General features: G+C 38.8%; 1 protein-coding gene across 1 annotated transcript in view; it reads left to right on the top strand.

Moving 5' to 3' along the window:
• ADAM32 (ADAM metallopeptidase domain 32) overlaps positions 1 to 16703 on the top strand; it is a 92256-nt gene that overhangs the window by 63467 nt on the left and 12086 nt on the right. Inside the window, exons 14-16 of the mRNA XM_033104017.1 lie at positions 6751 to 6856; positions 7950 to 8133; positions 12928 to 13011. Coding sequence (XP_032959908.1) covers positions 6751 to 6856; positions 7950 to 8133; positions 12928 to 13011 — 374 coding nt within the window. The remainder of the gene's footprint in view (positions 1 to 6750; positions 6857 to 7949; positions 8134 to 12927; positions 13012 to 16703) is intronic.

The raw sequence follows: 16703 nt of genomic DNA, 5'->3' as shown, positions 1-16703 counted from the left end.
TTGTCCATTTCTTCCAGATTGTCAAATTTGTTGGCATATAGTTGCTCATAGTAACTTCTTAAAACTTTTTGTATTTCTGCAGTGTCCGTTGTCACTTCTCCTCTTTCATTTCTGATTTTATTAATTTGGGCCCTCTCTCTCTTTTTTTTAATGAGTCTGGCTAAAGGTTTGTCGATTTTGTTTATCTTCTCTAAGAGCCAACTCTTGGATTCATTGATCTTTTGTATTGTTTTTCTGGTTTCTATTTCATTTATTTCTTCTCTGATCTTTATTATCTCCTTCCTTGTGCTCCCTTTGGGCTTATTTTGCTGTTCTTTTTCCAAATCCCTTAAATGTGAAGATAAACTGTTGATTAGTGATGTTTCTTGTTTCTTTAGGTAGGCCTGCAAAGCTATGAATTTCCCTCTTAGGATTGCTTTCGCGGCATCCCATAGATTTTGGGTCGTCGTGTTTTCATTTTCATTTGTCTCGAGATATCTTTTGATTTCTTCCTTGATCTCCTGCTTGACCCATTCATTATTTATTCAGCCTCCATGAATTGGTGTGTCTTCCAGTTTTTTTCCTGTAGTTCATTTCTAATTTCATAGCATTGTGATCAGAGAAGACAATTGGTATGATTTCAATTTTCTTAAATTTATCAAGACTTGTTTTGTGGCCTAACATATGATCTATCTTGGAAAATGTTCCATGTGCGCTTGAGAAAAACGTGTATTTTGCAGCATTGGGGTGAAATGTTCTGAAAATATCGATTAAATCCAAGTGGTCCAATGTATCATTTAAGGCTGTTGTTTCCATATTGATTTTCTGTCTGGAAGACCTGTCCCTTGTTGTCAGAGGTGTGTTGAAGTCCCCTACTATAATAGTGTTACTGTTGATCTCTGTCTTTATGTCAGTCAGTACCTGTTTTATATATTTAGGTGCTCCTATGTTGGGTGCATAGATGTTTACTAGGGTTATGTCCTCTTGTCGGATCGATCCCTTTATTATTATATAGTGCCCATCTTTGTCTTTTAGTATGGTCTTCATTTTAAAGTCTATTTTGTCAGATATAAGTATTGCAACTCCAGCTTTTTTCTCGTTTCCATTTGCATGAAAGATCTTACTCCAACCCTTCACTTTCAGCCTGTGTGTGTCTTTTGTTCTGAGGTGAGTCTCTTGTATACAGCATATACAAGGGTCTTGCTTTCTTATCCAGTCAGCCACCCTATGTCTCTTGATTGGAGCATTTAATCCATTTACATTTAAAGTGATTATTAACAGGTACATAGTTATTGCCATTTTTATATTTGTAGTTAGGTTGTTTTGATCTTTCTTCTATTTACAGAAGTCCTTTTAGTATTTCTTGCAATGCTGGCTTGGTGGTAATAAATTCCTTTAGCTTATTTTTTTCTGGAAAGCTCTTTATCTCTCCATCAACTTTAAATGATAGCCTTGCTGGATAAAGCAATCTAGGTTGTAGGCCTTTGTTTTCCATCACTTTGAGTATCTCCTGCCACTCCCTCCTGGCCTTCAATGTTTCTGTAGAAAAATCATTTGATAGTCTTATGGGAGTTCCCTTGTATGGAACCCTCCCTCTTTCTCTTGCTGCTTTTAGGATTCTCTCTTTGTCTTTAAGCTTTGCCATTTTAACTGTAATGTGTCTTGGTGTGGACCTGTTTGGGTTAATCCTGGTTGGAACTCTCTGCACTTCCTGGGCTTGTATGTTGGTTTCCTTCATCAGGTTGGGGAAGTTTTCGGACATTATTACTTCAAATATGTTCTCAATCCCTTGCTTCCTCTCTTCACCTTCTGGTATTCCTATGATGCGCATGTTGTTGCACTTGATGTTATCCCAGAGGTCTCTTAGCCCATCCTCATTGTTTTTTATTCTTTTTTCTTTCTGTTGTTCCGTTTGGGTGATCTCTGCTACCTTGTCCTCTAAGTCGCTGATTCGATCCACTGCTTCACCTAGCCTGCTGGTAATTCCTTCAAGTGAGTTCTTAATTTCGGTAATTGTGTTCTTTAGTTCTAACTGGTTGTTCGTTATGATTTCTACATCCTTCTTTATGTTTTCTCTAAGCTCGTTCGTTATGATTTCTACATCCTTCTTTATGTCTTCTCTAAGCTCCTTAAACATTCTTATCACCAGTGTTCTGAACTCTGTCTCTGAGAGGTTGGTTACGTCTGCTTCATTTGGTTCCAGTTGTGGAGGCTTCTTCTGTTCTTTTATTTGGGACGTGTATCTTTGTTTCCCCATTCTGGCTGACTGTGTTTATTTTGATATATTAGATAGATCCCCTAGAGTTCTTAGTTCTTGCTAGGTTATCTTATGTAGTATGTGTCCTTTATATTTGACTCGCACCATGTCGTCCTCCTCTGCGTGTGCTCCAAAAGTGACTCTTGTGTTGTGTATATTGTCCTGTTCAAGAAGATCTTTAATTGCTTTTTGCTTGTGAGTAGGTGGGGTTAACTCCTGGGCTGACCTGTTCTGAGACTTGGCTCTGCCCCCCGCAGGGCGCTCTGCTGCGTGAGGGTTGACCACCCAAATGTGGTTTGGCCTCTATGGGCTCCAGTGCCTGCAGAGAACCCCCTCTGGGTGTGTGACCCGCAGGTCAAACCCAGCAGCACTCCAGTTTGGTCTGGAGTTGGCCCCTGGATATGCTGAATCCCGTGCCTTTCAAGCTGGGCCCTGGCAGGGCAGTTTCAGAACAAAGCAAATCACCAAGCACAACAGCAACGACAACAGCAAAGAAAAAAATCAAGTACATTCACATGCAAAAAACAGCCGATAACCCCCACTCGACACGGGCAAAGATATCAAAGATATAAAGACAAAGCAAAACAAAACAAAGCAAAGCAAAACAAAAAGCAGCGACAGTCTCTGCCTGAGCCCACCAAGCAATGTCCAGGTTGTCCTCTGCTGTACCAAAGAGCCCCCTGCTTATTGCGCAGGCAGAGCCGGTCACCTGGTGCCCAGAGTGACTTTAGGACTGCAGACTTAAATGCGTGGGCCTGAGGGGTCTGGATGATAGTTTTTACAAATTCAGTGCAGTTTCTGCCCTTGCCTGCATGTATGCACACTGAGAGTAGCACCACCAGCCCCGTGTCCAGTACTCCTGAGTCTTAGGGCACTTCTTCAGTGTGTTTGTGTATGGGGGGGTGCGGGCGGGAGATTTCTGATCTGCTGACCGTGCCTCTAAAGCTGGGCCCCGGCAGGGCAGTTTCAGAACAAAGCAAATCACCAAGCACAACAGCAACAACAACAACAAAGAAAAAAATCAAATACATTCACATGCAAAAACACCCGATAACCCCCACTCGACACAGGCAAAGATATCAAAGATATAAAGACAAAGCAAAACAAAACAAAACAGATGTTAAACACCAAAGGTGCCATTAGTCCAAGTAATGGAACATTCTCTAAAAGGTTACTATGTTCCAAGTGCTATATTAAGTACAGTTGTGTATTCCACTCCAGTGAAATGAGACTAATGAAAATAAAAAGATATAAGCCCACAAAAAAACCAAACCAAAACAAAACAAAACAAAACAAAACAAAGCAAAACAAAAAGCAGCGACAGTCTCGGCCTAAGCCCACCAAGCAATGTCCAGGTTGTCCTCTGCTGTACCAAAGAGCCCCCTGCTTATTGCGCAGGCAGAGCCAGTCACCTGGTGCCCAGAGTGACTTTGGGACTGCAGACTTAAATGCGTGGGCCTGAGGGGTCTGGATGATAGTTTTTACAAAGTCAGTGCAGTTTCTGCCCTTGTCTGCACATATGCACACTGAGAGTAGCACCACCAGCCCCGTGTCCAGTACTCCTGAGTCTTAGGGCACTTCTTCAGTGTGTGTGTGTATGGGGGAGTGCGGGCGGGAGATTTCTGATCTGCTGAAAGCCCAGAGCTGTGCCTGCCTTACTGCTGATCTCTGGGTGTGTCTCTGCAGTTGCACTTGCCCCGCCCTAGGCAGGCCAGAAAGGGTGGGGGCTGGGGATGGAGGGGTCTTCTCTCTCCCAGCCCAGCCGCGCATCACCCTCTTCCCGCAGGCCAGAAAAGGTGGTGGCTGGGGGTGGAGGAGTCTCTTCTCTCCTAGCCCAGCCAAAATCACACACTTCCCAGTCTCCCTGGGTCAGGGCTGCCAGTCAGGCTTCCCAGAGCCTGAGCACTACTACGGCTCCTCTGTAATCTGACACCTCTCCTCAGTTCAGGGGCCAGTTTAAGTCTCTGGAAGGGCAGGGTAGGATTGGAAGAGAGGGGCGGGGGAGGGGCCCAGGTATGGAGTCTGTGTTCTTTGTCCGCCCTAGGGCCCACTGGCTGCCCTCCCGGCGGGAGAAATCAGCCGTGGGACGCAGGGAAAGAGCCCACCTCCTGGTCTCTGTGCTCTCCGTTCCGCCCTGGGATCCCGTGCATGCCCGGAACTGTGGGTGCCACCGCGGTTTTCGGTTTTTGCTGCCGCCTGCTGAGACTCCGCTGCGGGCTGGGATTTCCCGCCGCCGCCGGCCGGGAGTTTTCACTCAGCTCCCTTCCTTCCCCTGCTCGCCCAATTAGCGCACCTTCAAGTAATCCTTAGCTTCAAGTAATCCAGGAGTCTCTTAGCTGTTCTCTGTGATGAGCAAAGAGTTCTTTGATGGGTTATAGGTCTTGTTTGTAATAAGATCCGGAGGAGAACTCAGAAAGTGCGCCCTTCTACCGCCATTCCTATGACGTCTCTCTCTAAGAATATTTTAGATAGAAACAGGAGTTATGAAAAATATTGTAAAAGAATGAAACAAATAATGCATTCATGCCGATAAGGGGAATGTGAGATGAGGTGAGTGAGAAGTTAGGTTATGCTCACGACTTTATTGCACCTCATAGCATTTGGTAACAGGGTACAGAGAATCTAAATATACTATTCGGACTATGGAAGGGCAAATTTTCTTACTTGGTCAGTATGTTGGATTTAAAGGTATATTTGACATGTGACTTGTCATTTGCAAAGTGTTGCACTTTTAGTGTTTCCCTCTCACCCTGGAAAACCCAGACTTATCTGAGAGAAAGTCTCTAACACTAATGAGAGAGGGTCTCCAAGGGAGAAGTTAATAATAGGGCTCATTGGTACCTTTAGATGCGATAGGTGGACTAATATAAATTGGACTGGGAAGAAGAACATCACTTTCAACAGAACTCATCTGACTGCTCTGTGCCTAACATATTCTTTTATATTACCTTTCCAAACTGGACTGAATTATTCAATTTCTGTTTTTTTCTGGGCATTATCATGGTGCTTAACAAGCCCTGCATTGGCATTCCTAATCTAGTGCCTTAGATTTACAATTGTCTTGGATAAACATTGTGAATACTCAGAAATAACGTTGCCTGTCTTCATGGTATCTATGCAATCACCTTTGGTAGGCCAGTGTTTAAAAATGGTGGAAAGATAAAAAATTAGTACACAATAAAGAATTAAAAAGAATAGTGGGGATAAATGTAACTCATGAAGGGCAGGTAAACAGGAGAGACACTCTTGATCTTAAAAGAATATAGAGGGGGATTAGATGGAAATCCACAGTGACTAAATAAACAACATTTTAATTAATTCTCATAACTATCCATTGAGATGATATTATCTGCTTTTATAGATGAAGCAGTTAGGCTTAGCAAGCTTCATTTTGGAGAAGGTAACTGTGCTAGACAGAACTCTAAGGTGGCCCCCATGACTCTCCTGGTGTGCATGCCTTAGATAATCAATCCCCTTTGAGTTGGGGCAAAACCAGTGAATATATGATGGACTATTGTTCCTGGGATTAGATTACATAGTGAAGATGAAGGACTTTTCAAGATGTAATTAAGGTCCACAGTCAGTCAACTTTGAATTAATAGAGATCATTCTGAGTGGGCCTGACCTAATCATGTGAACCCTTAAAATATGGGAGATGTCAGAAAGATTCTCCTGCTGGTTTGGAAGAAATAAGCTGCCATGTTGTGAGAGGGATGTGTGACTAGGACCTGATCGGGAGTTCCTATGAGCCAAGATCAGCCCCTGGCAGATAGTAAGAAAATGGAGCTACGACTGCAAAAAAAACCAAACTGAATTCTGTCAACAATCAGTGAGCTCTTAAGAGGATTCCAGCCTCAGATGAGACTACAACTCCAGCCGATAACTTTATTTCAGCCTAGTAAGACCCTGAGCAGAGAGATCACTTGTGCCTTGCTGGACTTCTGATTTACAGCAACTGCGACATTATAAATGGGTGTTGTAAGCTGCCAAGGTTTTGGTAGTCTTTTACAAAGCAATAAAAAACTCATATAGTAATGAAGGAAAAATATAGGAAAATATGTAAGTTGATAATTTTGGTCCCTTTATTTTAGACTTCCTGAAGATACAGTGACATTTCTTCAATGAGATTTTGTTACAGAGCTGGCTTTTTATGAGTTCCTACTCCGAATAGAGGAGAACAAGTATAGTTTTCTATGTTATCTTTCTGTTGCCTTCCTTCACAGAGGCCTTTCAGGGTTTACACATCTATAACTCTTCCCTCCCTTCATAATATCTTTTGTGATGAAAATAATGGGAAATGAAGCAAAAAAAAAAAAAAGAAAAAAAGAAAAAAAAGATAACCAGTAGCATTGCCTTTTAACTTTAATTCTTTCTCTTTTTCTACAACCTCACTAGGAAAAGCTTTTAATTAGAGAATAGAGAAAAAGGAAAAGGAGACATATAACATATGAGGAAATGGAAGTAGATGAAAAAGAAAGCAAGTTTTAATCCAAATACATTTTTAATTTTGACAGGTTCAAAAAATGCTCCATTTGCCTGCTATGAAGAAATACAGTCTCAAAGTGATAGGTTTGGGAACTGCGGTCTGGAAAGAGGCAAATATAAAATATGTTCATGGAGGTATGCTATGCAAATATTAAAGATATTTTCTTATGTTCTATAAGATTCTTTCTTTAGTTTTTCTTTATATATGTCATTCATTCCAGTGGTTCCAAGTATTACATGTATATGGGACTGAATCTCAAATCAAAATATCTAGCCCTGACATATTTCTTGTGTGACAGGCTTAAATTTCCACGAAATTTTTAGATGACCATTACATTCCTAAATCAAATACATAATTGAAACTAATAATACCTGTTGTACCTCTTCTTTCTGAATCTGTTCGTTATTCTTTATAAAAATACTGTCCCCATTCATTCAATTACTTGCCCAAGCTGATTCATTCATGCCCAAGTAATTCATTCAATTACTGCCCAGTGTCTATAAATTGAAGTTCATTTTTGTGTGCATCTAAAGAGGCAGCTCTTTGATATTTTGTCCTGAATTTATTTTAGAAATGTTTATTAAGAACCTACTATGTGCTGGACACTGGGCTAGCTACTAGTTAGCAAATCATACATGATCCTTGTACTCATGGAATTTGTAGATTGGTACATATACCAGATAGTTTTATACTTCCTTTATTTGCTTGTGCTATTACTTTTGTATAGAAATACCTTACTTTGCCTGTTGAAATCCTACTAATTTGTAAACTTTGAGTCAGATGGCATCTTCCCTAACTGCTAAGTGAGAATGTGTCCTCATCTTAAATCTCTGTAAGAATTTGTTTATTTAATTTGTAATAATTTTAATGGGCTTTGTACCACATTTAGTATTAGATGATAAGGTTCTTGAGGGTAGGGGGTAACAACTTATTTATCTTTATATCCCTCTATTATAGGGATATAAATTGTTTGAGTGAATTGACAATAAGTATATAAATCTGAAGAGTGAATAAAAGGCCATTAGTAGCACTGAAAGCTAATCTTGGTTCAATGGCTTTATACTTTTTTACTTTTTGCTTTTGCTTTTAATGTTAGTGTTAAAATCCCTGGATTCATTGTCATTGATGATCAACATTTTTTTTTTTTTTTGTCAAAGAAAGCAAATAGGAAGCATTTCTAATAAATGCCTGATGTATTATAATCATGTAATTTTGTTATTTTTGCAGGAATCTTATATGTGGCAGATTAGTTTGTACCTACCCTTCTCGATCTCCTTTCCATCAAGAAAATGTTGCTGTGATTTATGCTTATGTACGAGATGTTGTATGTGTGACTTTAGACTACAGTCTTCATGGCTCTGTTATAGATCCAATGGTGATCCGTAATGGCTCTGAATGTGATGTTGGGAGGGTAAATGATTTAAAATTTATTTTAAAAATATAGTTATATTCATCTCTTCAATATGTATTTTCATTTAAGTATCAAATTTAAATTCATATGTAGTTCTGTGTAACCTTAAATATATGGTTTAAGGACAAAATGAATAAGCTTCAGTTAGCCTCCAGACATTAAGAGGGAAATGGAGTATTTGATCCCCTTCAAGATTTCAATGTTGTGAGCAAGGAAATTCCCAAGTGTTTTGGAGCTGGAGTAAGGAGGGGAGAGAACTTGGTAATACAGTGTAGTTAAGTACACTATTGCATACAAATTTACTTTTCTTATTGGAGAAAAAAAGAAGAAATCCCACTTAGTAGTATGTGTCTCTTTGTGGCTCAGCAGATAACAACACACGTTAGATGAGGTTACTTAGAATCAAATCTTTACCTCTTAGGTGTTGACATTTTGCTGGTTATATAACCAGTCTGAGATACCACAACTTTATGTAAAGTGGGGATAACAATAGCACTTACTCTGTGAGGTTATTGCAAAGATTAAATGACATAATAGTATAAAGTGCTTAACATGATGTCCAGCACACAGAAAAAGTTAAATATAAGTTGGCTGTTATTATTGATTGTTATTATAATTTGTTATTTCTAAGGCTGACATAAATCTGGAGAAAACATAGAGGGGATGACTTTACTTCAAAATCTCATTTAGTTTTTGATCAGATCTTTGCTCATGAGGAACTACAATATAGTATAAGATGTAGTCTTTAAAGATATATATGCATAGATCTGAATTCTAACTCTTTTACTAACTTGATAGATGATTTTGAACAAATTATTTAATATGTGAAATGTATATATTAATAGCCACTTTTGGTGGTTTTATAGTTTAAATGAAGTTGACTGTAGGTAAAATATGTGGTCTCTTTAATGTTGGATTCCTCTCATGGCTTGGAATCAAAAATGCCTCCATGAAGGAGCTATACACCAGGGAGCTCAATAGATATATTTAGGCCATCGAGCCAAAACAATTAAAAAATGAAACACAGTCAGTAGATGATTTGGTAATATTCAGATGTTGATTTAGTAAGAATAGGATCTTTTCTATAACATGGATAGTTCTTCGTGATAATGTATGAAATATTTTTTTACCAGGTTATCTTTAATGATACTATGGGTAACTCTTATATGTTGAAACATTCTTGGCAATTTTGTTTCTGTCAGTAGTGTCCACCTGTAACAGGACTCTTCATGGCAATTTTACTGAGACAGGAAGACAATAGATACTACATTTCAAATAGAGTTGTTAGACACACCAGCATGGCCAAGAACTAATGAGAAGACTCAACACATTAAAAGTTTAATAGGGTTAGGTTGTTTGGATTTAGAAAGGGTTTTGTGAGGCCATTTCTTTGAAGAGAATTATACTGTGACTTAGTGTTTAAAAGGACATCATTTTCACATTGTTTTATTTTAGCCTGGAAACAAATCTCAAATGCTTTAGAAAAAGTATCTGCACTCAGGTTAAGAAAACCGTAACTTACGGGAGTTGATATTGCTATAAATAATGGAGTTGGGAATATATCCTTAATCCTCCAATTATTATACTTTAAACTTAAAAGGATTGTGTCGATGTTTAATATATCCCATAATAGAATGTTAGATATCTGTAGTATAATTTAATAAAAATTTCTATTATCTTTATTAAGGGACTCTAATAATAGCTCATATTTAATGCAAATTTAATACATATCCTGATTATATTGAGTTGATTTTCTTTCTATGCCAAATTTTGATATGTGCAATGAATATAGGATATTCTTTTAACTACACTCTTAGGAATAGTTTTGTTAGATTTCATGGTATTGTAATAAAAAGTGGTTATTTGGTTACAATTTTTTCATGTCCATTTTGTTTCATTTGTATCCCATTTGTCTGCCCTGAAATATTTTTTAAAGACCATATTTTAGAGCAGTTTTACAGCAGGTTCACAGCAAAATTGAGAGGAAGGTACATACATAGACTTCCCATATGCCCCCATGCAAGCATAGCCTCCCCCTTATCAAAATCCCCAAGAATGGTGTATTTGTTACAATTGATGACCCCACATTGACACATCATAGTTACACAAAGACAATAGCTTACTCGTACATAAACGCTCACTCTTGGTGTTGTACATTCTGTTAGTTTCTGACTTGTTATTTTCCTTCTGTTTAAAGAACTTTTAACTTGTCATACAAGGCAGCTCTACTAGTAACAATTTCCTCAATTTTTGTTTGTCTCAGAAAGTCTTCATTTCTCATTCCTTTTTTTATTAGTTACAGGTGTGTAAAGCAACATAATTGTTATATATTTAAATCCTTCATAAAGTGATACCCCCCCAAGCTACTACTCCTCTGACATCTTATATAGCTGTTACAATACCATTGATTATATTGCCTATGCTATACTCCACATTCTGTGACTATATATATACCTATATATTTAGTTATAGTTGACATTCAGTATTATTCTATTAATACTTCAGCTTCAGGTATATAGCGCATTGGACACAATCTGTGAGGTGATCCCCAGTGCTCATCTGGCACCTTACGTGATCTTTACAACGTTGTTGATTATATTCCTCATAGTGTATTAGCTACCAATTTGTACTTCTTAATACCTTCACTTTTTTCACCTTACCCTCAACCCCATTCCCATCTGTCACCCTGATAGATCTAGTACCTATCTGGCATCATACCTAGTTATTACAATATTATTGACTATATTCCTTATGCTATACCCTACATACCCATGACTACTGTATAACAACACATTTGTACTTCTTAATCCCTTCCCCTTTCACTCATCCTTAATCTGCCTCCCATCTTAAAGAAGTCCCTCTAAGACTCCTTGTAATACTGGTTTGGTGGTGATGAACTCCTTCAGTTTTTTTCTTGTCTGGGAAGCTCCTTACCTGTTCTTTAATTCTAAATGATAGCTTTGCTGAATAGAGTAATCTTGGTTGTATGTCATTGCTTTTCATCACTTATAATATTTCCTGCCACTCCCTTCTTGCCTGCAGAGTTTCTGTTGAGAAATCAGCTGCCAGTCTTAAGGGGGCTCCCTTTTAGGTAACTAACTGCTTTTCTCTTGCCACTTTCAAGATTCTCTTTGTCTTTAACCTTTGGCATTTTAATTATGATGTGTCTTGGTGTGAGCCTCTTTGGATTTATCTTGTTTGGGACTCTCTGTGCTTCCTGGGCTTGTATGTCTATTTCCTTCACCAGGTTAGGGAAGTTTTCTGTCATTATTCTTCAGATAGGTTTTCAATTCCTTGCCCTCTCTCGTCACCTTCTGGTACCCCTATAATGCGAATGTTGGTATGCTTGATATTGTCCCTGAGGCCCCTTAAACTCTCCTCAATTTTTTAGATTCTTTTTTCTTTTAGCTGTTCTGGTAGGGTGTTTTCTGCTACCTTATCTTCTACATCGCTGGTTAGATCCTCTGCTTCATTTAATCTGCTGTTGATTCCCTGTAATATATTCTTCATTTCCGTTATTGTATCCTTTATTTCTGACTGGTTGTTTTTCATGGTTTCCATCTGCATTTTTATGCTTCCTATCTCTCTATTGAAGGTCTCCCTGAGATCATTGAGAATTCTTATAATCAGTGTTTGGAGTTCTGTGTCTGATAGATTGCTTATCTCCATTTCACGTAGTTCTTTTTCTGGAGCTTTCTTTTGTTATTTGGGACATGTTTCTTTGTCTCCCCATTTTGGCTACCTCCCTGTGTTTGTTTCTACATATGAGGCAGGACTGCTGTGTCTCCTGGTCTTAGTAGAGCGGTCTTATGTCATAGGTGTACTGTGGGGCTTAGGGGTGCAGTCTTTCTGGTCACCTGAGCCACATACACCATGTGCATCCCTTGTGTGGGTTGTATGTGCTCTCTTCTTATAGTTGAGCCTTGGTTGACAATTGCACATCAATGTGAGGGACTGATCCTTGGGCTCACTGGTTGTAAGGACTGGCCTTGACTACAGTGGAAGAGTTGTTGTGCAGGGGCTGACTCTACAGAGCAGGATCTGCCTCAGCAGGACTCTGATGCCAGCCCAATCTGTCCCTTGGGTGTGTCGTACTTGGAGGCAGCTGGATGATGCTCCAGCTTGTTTTGAAGCTGGCCATAGGGGGCGCCAGCCCCAGGACCACCTTGGAGGGGATCCACTGTAGGTCAAGTTCAGCCGCAGCCCATGCCCCACCTGGGGCCATCCGGCAGGAGCCACAAAGAAATCCGCAGATGGCTGCCACCTATGCTATGTTTGGAAGTACCTTGAGAGGCCAAACCACAAATCACAGCTGGCTGCTGCTAGTGCTGCACTTAGGGCTGCTCAGCCAGAGGTACAGGACAGGCTCAAGCCAGATGCTGCTTGTCTGGTTTTAGGGAACCTTTGAGAGACCCTAGGAAAAGAAAGACCCCAAAGAAAGACACCTGGGCACTTGGGCTGCCAAGATCCAAGCACTGGTTGTTGCAAGCCCCTCCTGTGTCTTCCCTCACAATCAGAATTTCAATGGGCAGACCCCACAGAATTGCCCATGCGCACTGTGAGGCAAAATCAGATTGGGGACTCCCAAGAAGTGACCCACATTGTTGGGGTATGTGTATGTCCATCCTGAGTTCTATACATATATTCTATACATATAAAACTCTGTGGGGTGTGACAAAAGCAGTACTTAGATGGATATTTATTGCATTAATGGTTATAGTCTTACATTATAAAATTACTGATTGTAATGTTAAGGTAGCTGGACCCCTCTGACTTTGACATTTTTTTCTTTAGGTTTGTGTAAATGGTGAATGTGTAGAATCGAGGTTACTTATGGATGAATTCTCTGCTTGTTCAAAAAAGTGCAGTGGAAATGGGGTAAGCACATGATTTATGTTTTTCCAAATTATATCTATCTTGGACACTTTTCAGAATTACTCATTAATTTATTCAATATTTATTGGGTTCCAACTAAATGCGAGTGTTGGGTCACAACCTCCTCTAGTGCTTCCTGGATGTAATCTGTACCTGATCCCCATATCTGGATGGCAGGGTGAGACTGAAGCAAAAGGTAGATCACTCCTGATTGGTAGGTTGCAGGTTTAATAAACAAGGCAACTTGCTTATAAGGCTCGTCTTGGGCAGCTGCAAGAAAAGTAGTTTTCTGTACCTGCCCGCCAGAAGTTTAAAAGTTAATATAGAGGCCATGGATTCAGTCACATACACAGGCGGACTTAACTGGATTTAGTCACATACCCAGTCCAGGTGGTCTCATCACCACGTTTCTGTCTCAAGGTTGTGTCTTTGGGTAGTTTCTAGTGCAGGGAAAGCAAGCAGAGCACAAAGCCCAAGCACAGTAGAGGGGATAGGAGCCCCAAATTTCCCAGGTCTAGCTTGTGGGTCAAACCAGTGATCATGTCTTCTTGGTGACCTTTCGTAATAGTTAAACCCTGCTGTATCTAGCTTCAATATGGAACTGAATTGGGTTACTAAATTTGTAGCCATAGGTAGTTTTTCAGAACATGGTATAGAATTAAATTGGCCATGATTTCTAGTTGTATGGGGCTAGAAACTACACTCAGCAGTGAACAGGGCTATGACTCAGGTCCCCTGCCTGGGTCAGGGGACAGATCAGTCTCCGGAGGTGGCAAGGCTCTTCATTTGAGGTCCCAAATCAGGCAGACCTGTACCCTGTCAAGTTTCCTGGTCAGACTAGAGCACTGTCTTGGCTATGCAGATGAGCAAAGACACTGGTTGGGACACTTGGGCACTGCAGGTAGGAACTTGGGCTGCCAAGATCCAAGCACTGGTTGTTGCAAGCCCCTCCGGTCTCTTCCCTCACAATCAGAATTTCAGTGGGCAGACCCCACAGAATTGCCCATGAGCACTGTGAGGCAAAATCAGATTGGGGACTCCCAAGAAGTGACCCACATTGTTGGGGGATGTATATGTCCACCCTGAGTTCTCTTTCCCCTTGGAAGAACTGGAGGCGCAGGGTAGACCTCTCAGTGTGGTGGTGCTGGGGGAGGGGCGATATGGTCAGCGTATTGCTACTCCTCTTACCCTTCTAATGTAGTCTGTCTCGTCTCAGTGGTGCACGGGTATACTTTATTCTCACCCCGTGCTCTAGGTTTCTCAGTGGTATCTTGTTCATGAATAGTTGTTAGTTTTTTTTTTTCTCCTTGAGGGGGAGCAAAGCTGGGAACAACCTATGTTGCCATCTTGGTGATATCACTTTTCTCTATTTTTTTTTCAGTCTACCTGAGATTTGTTAATTTATTTTTTTCCCCAAAAACGAGTTTTTAGTTTCATTGATGTTTGCCTTTGGATTTTTGGTCCTTATTTATTTCACTGTGATCTTTGTAATTGCCTTTCTTTTGCTAACATTGGACTTATTTTTCTTTATCTAGTTCCATTAGTTGTAAAGTTAGATAGCTTATTTTAAATGATCTATTCTCTTAATATATGCACTTATCACTATAAACTACCGTTAAGAACTGCTTTTGCAGTGTCCCAATTTTCTGCTATGTTGTGTTTTCATTTTCATGTGTTTTAGGTATTTTTTTGATTTCCTTTTTAATTTCTTCTTTGACCCACTGGTTGTTCATAAATTTGTTGTTTAATTTCTACATCTTTGTAAATTTTTCAGCTTTCCTCTTGTTGATTTGTAATTTCATATCATTTTGGCCAAATAGATACTTGTATGTTTTTAGTCTTCTTAAATTTGCTAAGATTTCTTTTGTGGCCTATGACGTGACCTCTCCTTAGTAATGTTCCATATGAATTTGAGAACAATATGTGTTCTGCTGATGTTTGATGAAATGTTCTGAATATATCTGTTAAGTCCCTTTGGTATAAAGTATAATTCAAGTCCAACATTTCCTTCTGATTTTCTGTCTGGATTATCTATCCATTGTTGAAAGTGTTTTGAAATATCCTACTTTTATTGTATTGCTGTCAATTTCTTCCTTCAGATCTATTACTATTTGATTAATATGTTAGGTACTCTAATGTTGGGTTTGTATATTATGATCGTTATATTTTGAAGAAGGAACTCCTTTATCATTGTATAATGACTTTTTTATCTTTTACTATTTTTGGCTTAAAACTCTATTTTGACTGACATAAGGATAGCTACCCCATTTTTAAATTTATTTTTATTTTTTAAATTAGTTTCAGGTGCACAAAACAATGCAATAGCCAGATATTTCACCCCTAACAAAGTGACAACCCACACCCCGCAATCTATTGCCTCTCTGACATCGTATATATCTATTACAATTCTATTGACTCTATTCCCTATGCTGAACTCCATATCCTGTGACTACATATATTAAATTATTGTTGGCGTACAATATTATTCAGCTTCAGCTTCAGGTGTATAGTATAGTGGTCAGGCCATCCAAGTGAAGTAAGTCAGATGGAGAAGGACAAATACCATATGATCTCACTTATTTGTGGAATCTAAAGAACTGAATACATGAGCAAAGTAAACAAATATTGTCAGAGATATAGAGAAAAAAACCATCTTTCTTTTGATTTCTGGAATCAAAAGAGTATTTGATTCCATGGAATGTTTTTTCCATCTCTATTTTGAGCCTATGTGTTCTCTTAAAAATGAAATCAACTAAGACTGAAAGAACAACTTGAAGCTGAATGGCACCCTCCACAACTAAGATCGAAAGGACAACAACTTGACTTGGAAGAAAAAAAAAAAGTCCTGGAAGTACACACTGTTTCCCAATAAAGTCCTGTTCCCCTTCCCAATTAAAAAAAAAAAAGAAAAATCTTAAAAAATAAGTGAAATCAGTCTCTTGAAGGCAGAATTTAGTTGGGCTTTGCTTTTTTTTTTCATCCATTCATTTTATGCATCTACTCTGTACCTTTTGATTAATTAATTAATTTTATTAAACTTTAGAGTAATTGTTGATATGTTCGGACTTATTAATGCCACTCTCTAAATGTTTTCTGGCTGTGTTTTATTTCCTTTGTTCTTTTCCCCCTTTTTTGTCTGCCTACTTATGTGAATTGGTGCCTTTCCGAGCATGGTGTACTCTAAATCCCCACTCTTTATCTTTTGTGAATCAACTATAGGTTTTTGCTTTATGATTACCATGAGATTTACATAAAATATCTTGTAGATAAAATAGTCCATCTTAAGCTATTTGCAGCTTCAATCATATACAAAAGTTCTAACCATTTACTGCCTTCTTTTATATTTTTGATGTCATAATTTACCTTTTTTGATATTATGCATTTATTAGCAAACTATAGTAGCTATAATTATTTTTAATAATATTTTCCTTTAACCTGTATACTATTATTACATGGTTAATGGACAAACATTACAGATTTAGAGTTTTCTAAATCTGTGTATTTAGTTTTACCAGTGTTTTGTATATATTTTTATGTTTTCATGTTACTGATTACGTTTTTTCATTTCAGATGGAAGAACTCCTTTCAGCATTTCTTGTAAGGCAGGCCTAGTGGTGATGAACTCCCTCAATTTTTGACTGTCTGAGAAACTTTTTATTTCTTCTTCATTTCTGAAGGATAAGTTTGCTGAATGG

Source organism: Rhinolophus ferrumequinum, chromosome 4 (assembly GCF_004115265.2).
Source record: "Rhinolophus ferrumequinum isolate MPI-CBG mRhiFer1 chromosome 4, mRhiFer1_v1.p, whole genome shotgun sequence".
NCBI classification, from domain to species: Eukaryota; Metazoa; Chordata; class Mammalia; order Chiroptera; family Rhinolophidae; genus Rhinolophus; species Rhinolophus ferrumequinum.
Note: the sequence above shows the minus strand (reverse complement) of the source record. Positions and strands in the feature narration are given on the sequence as shown.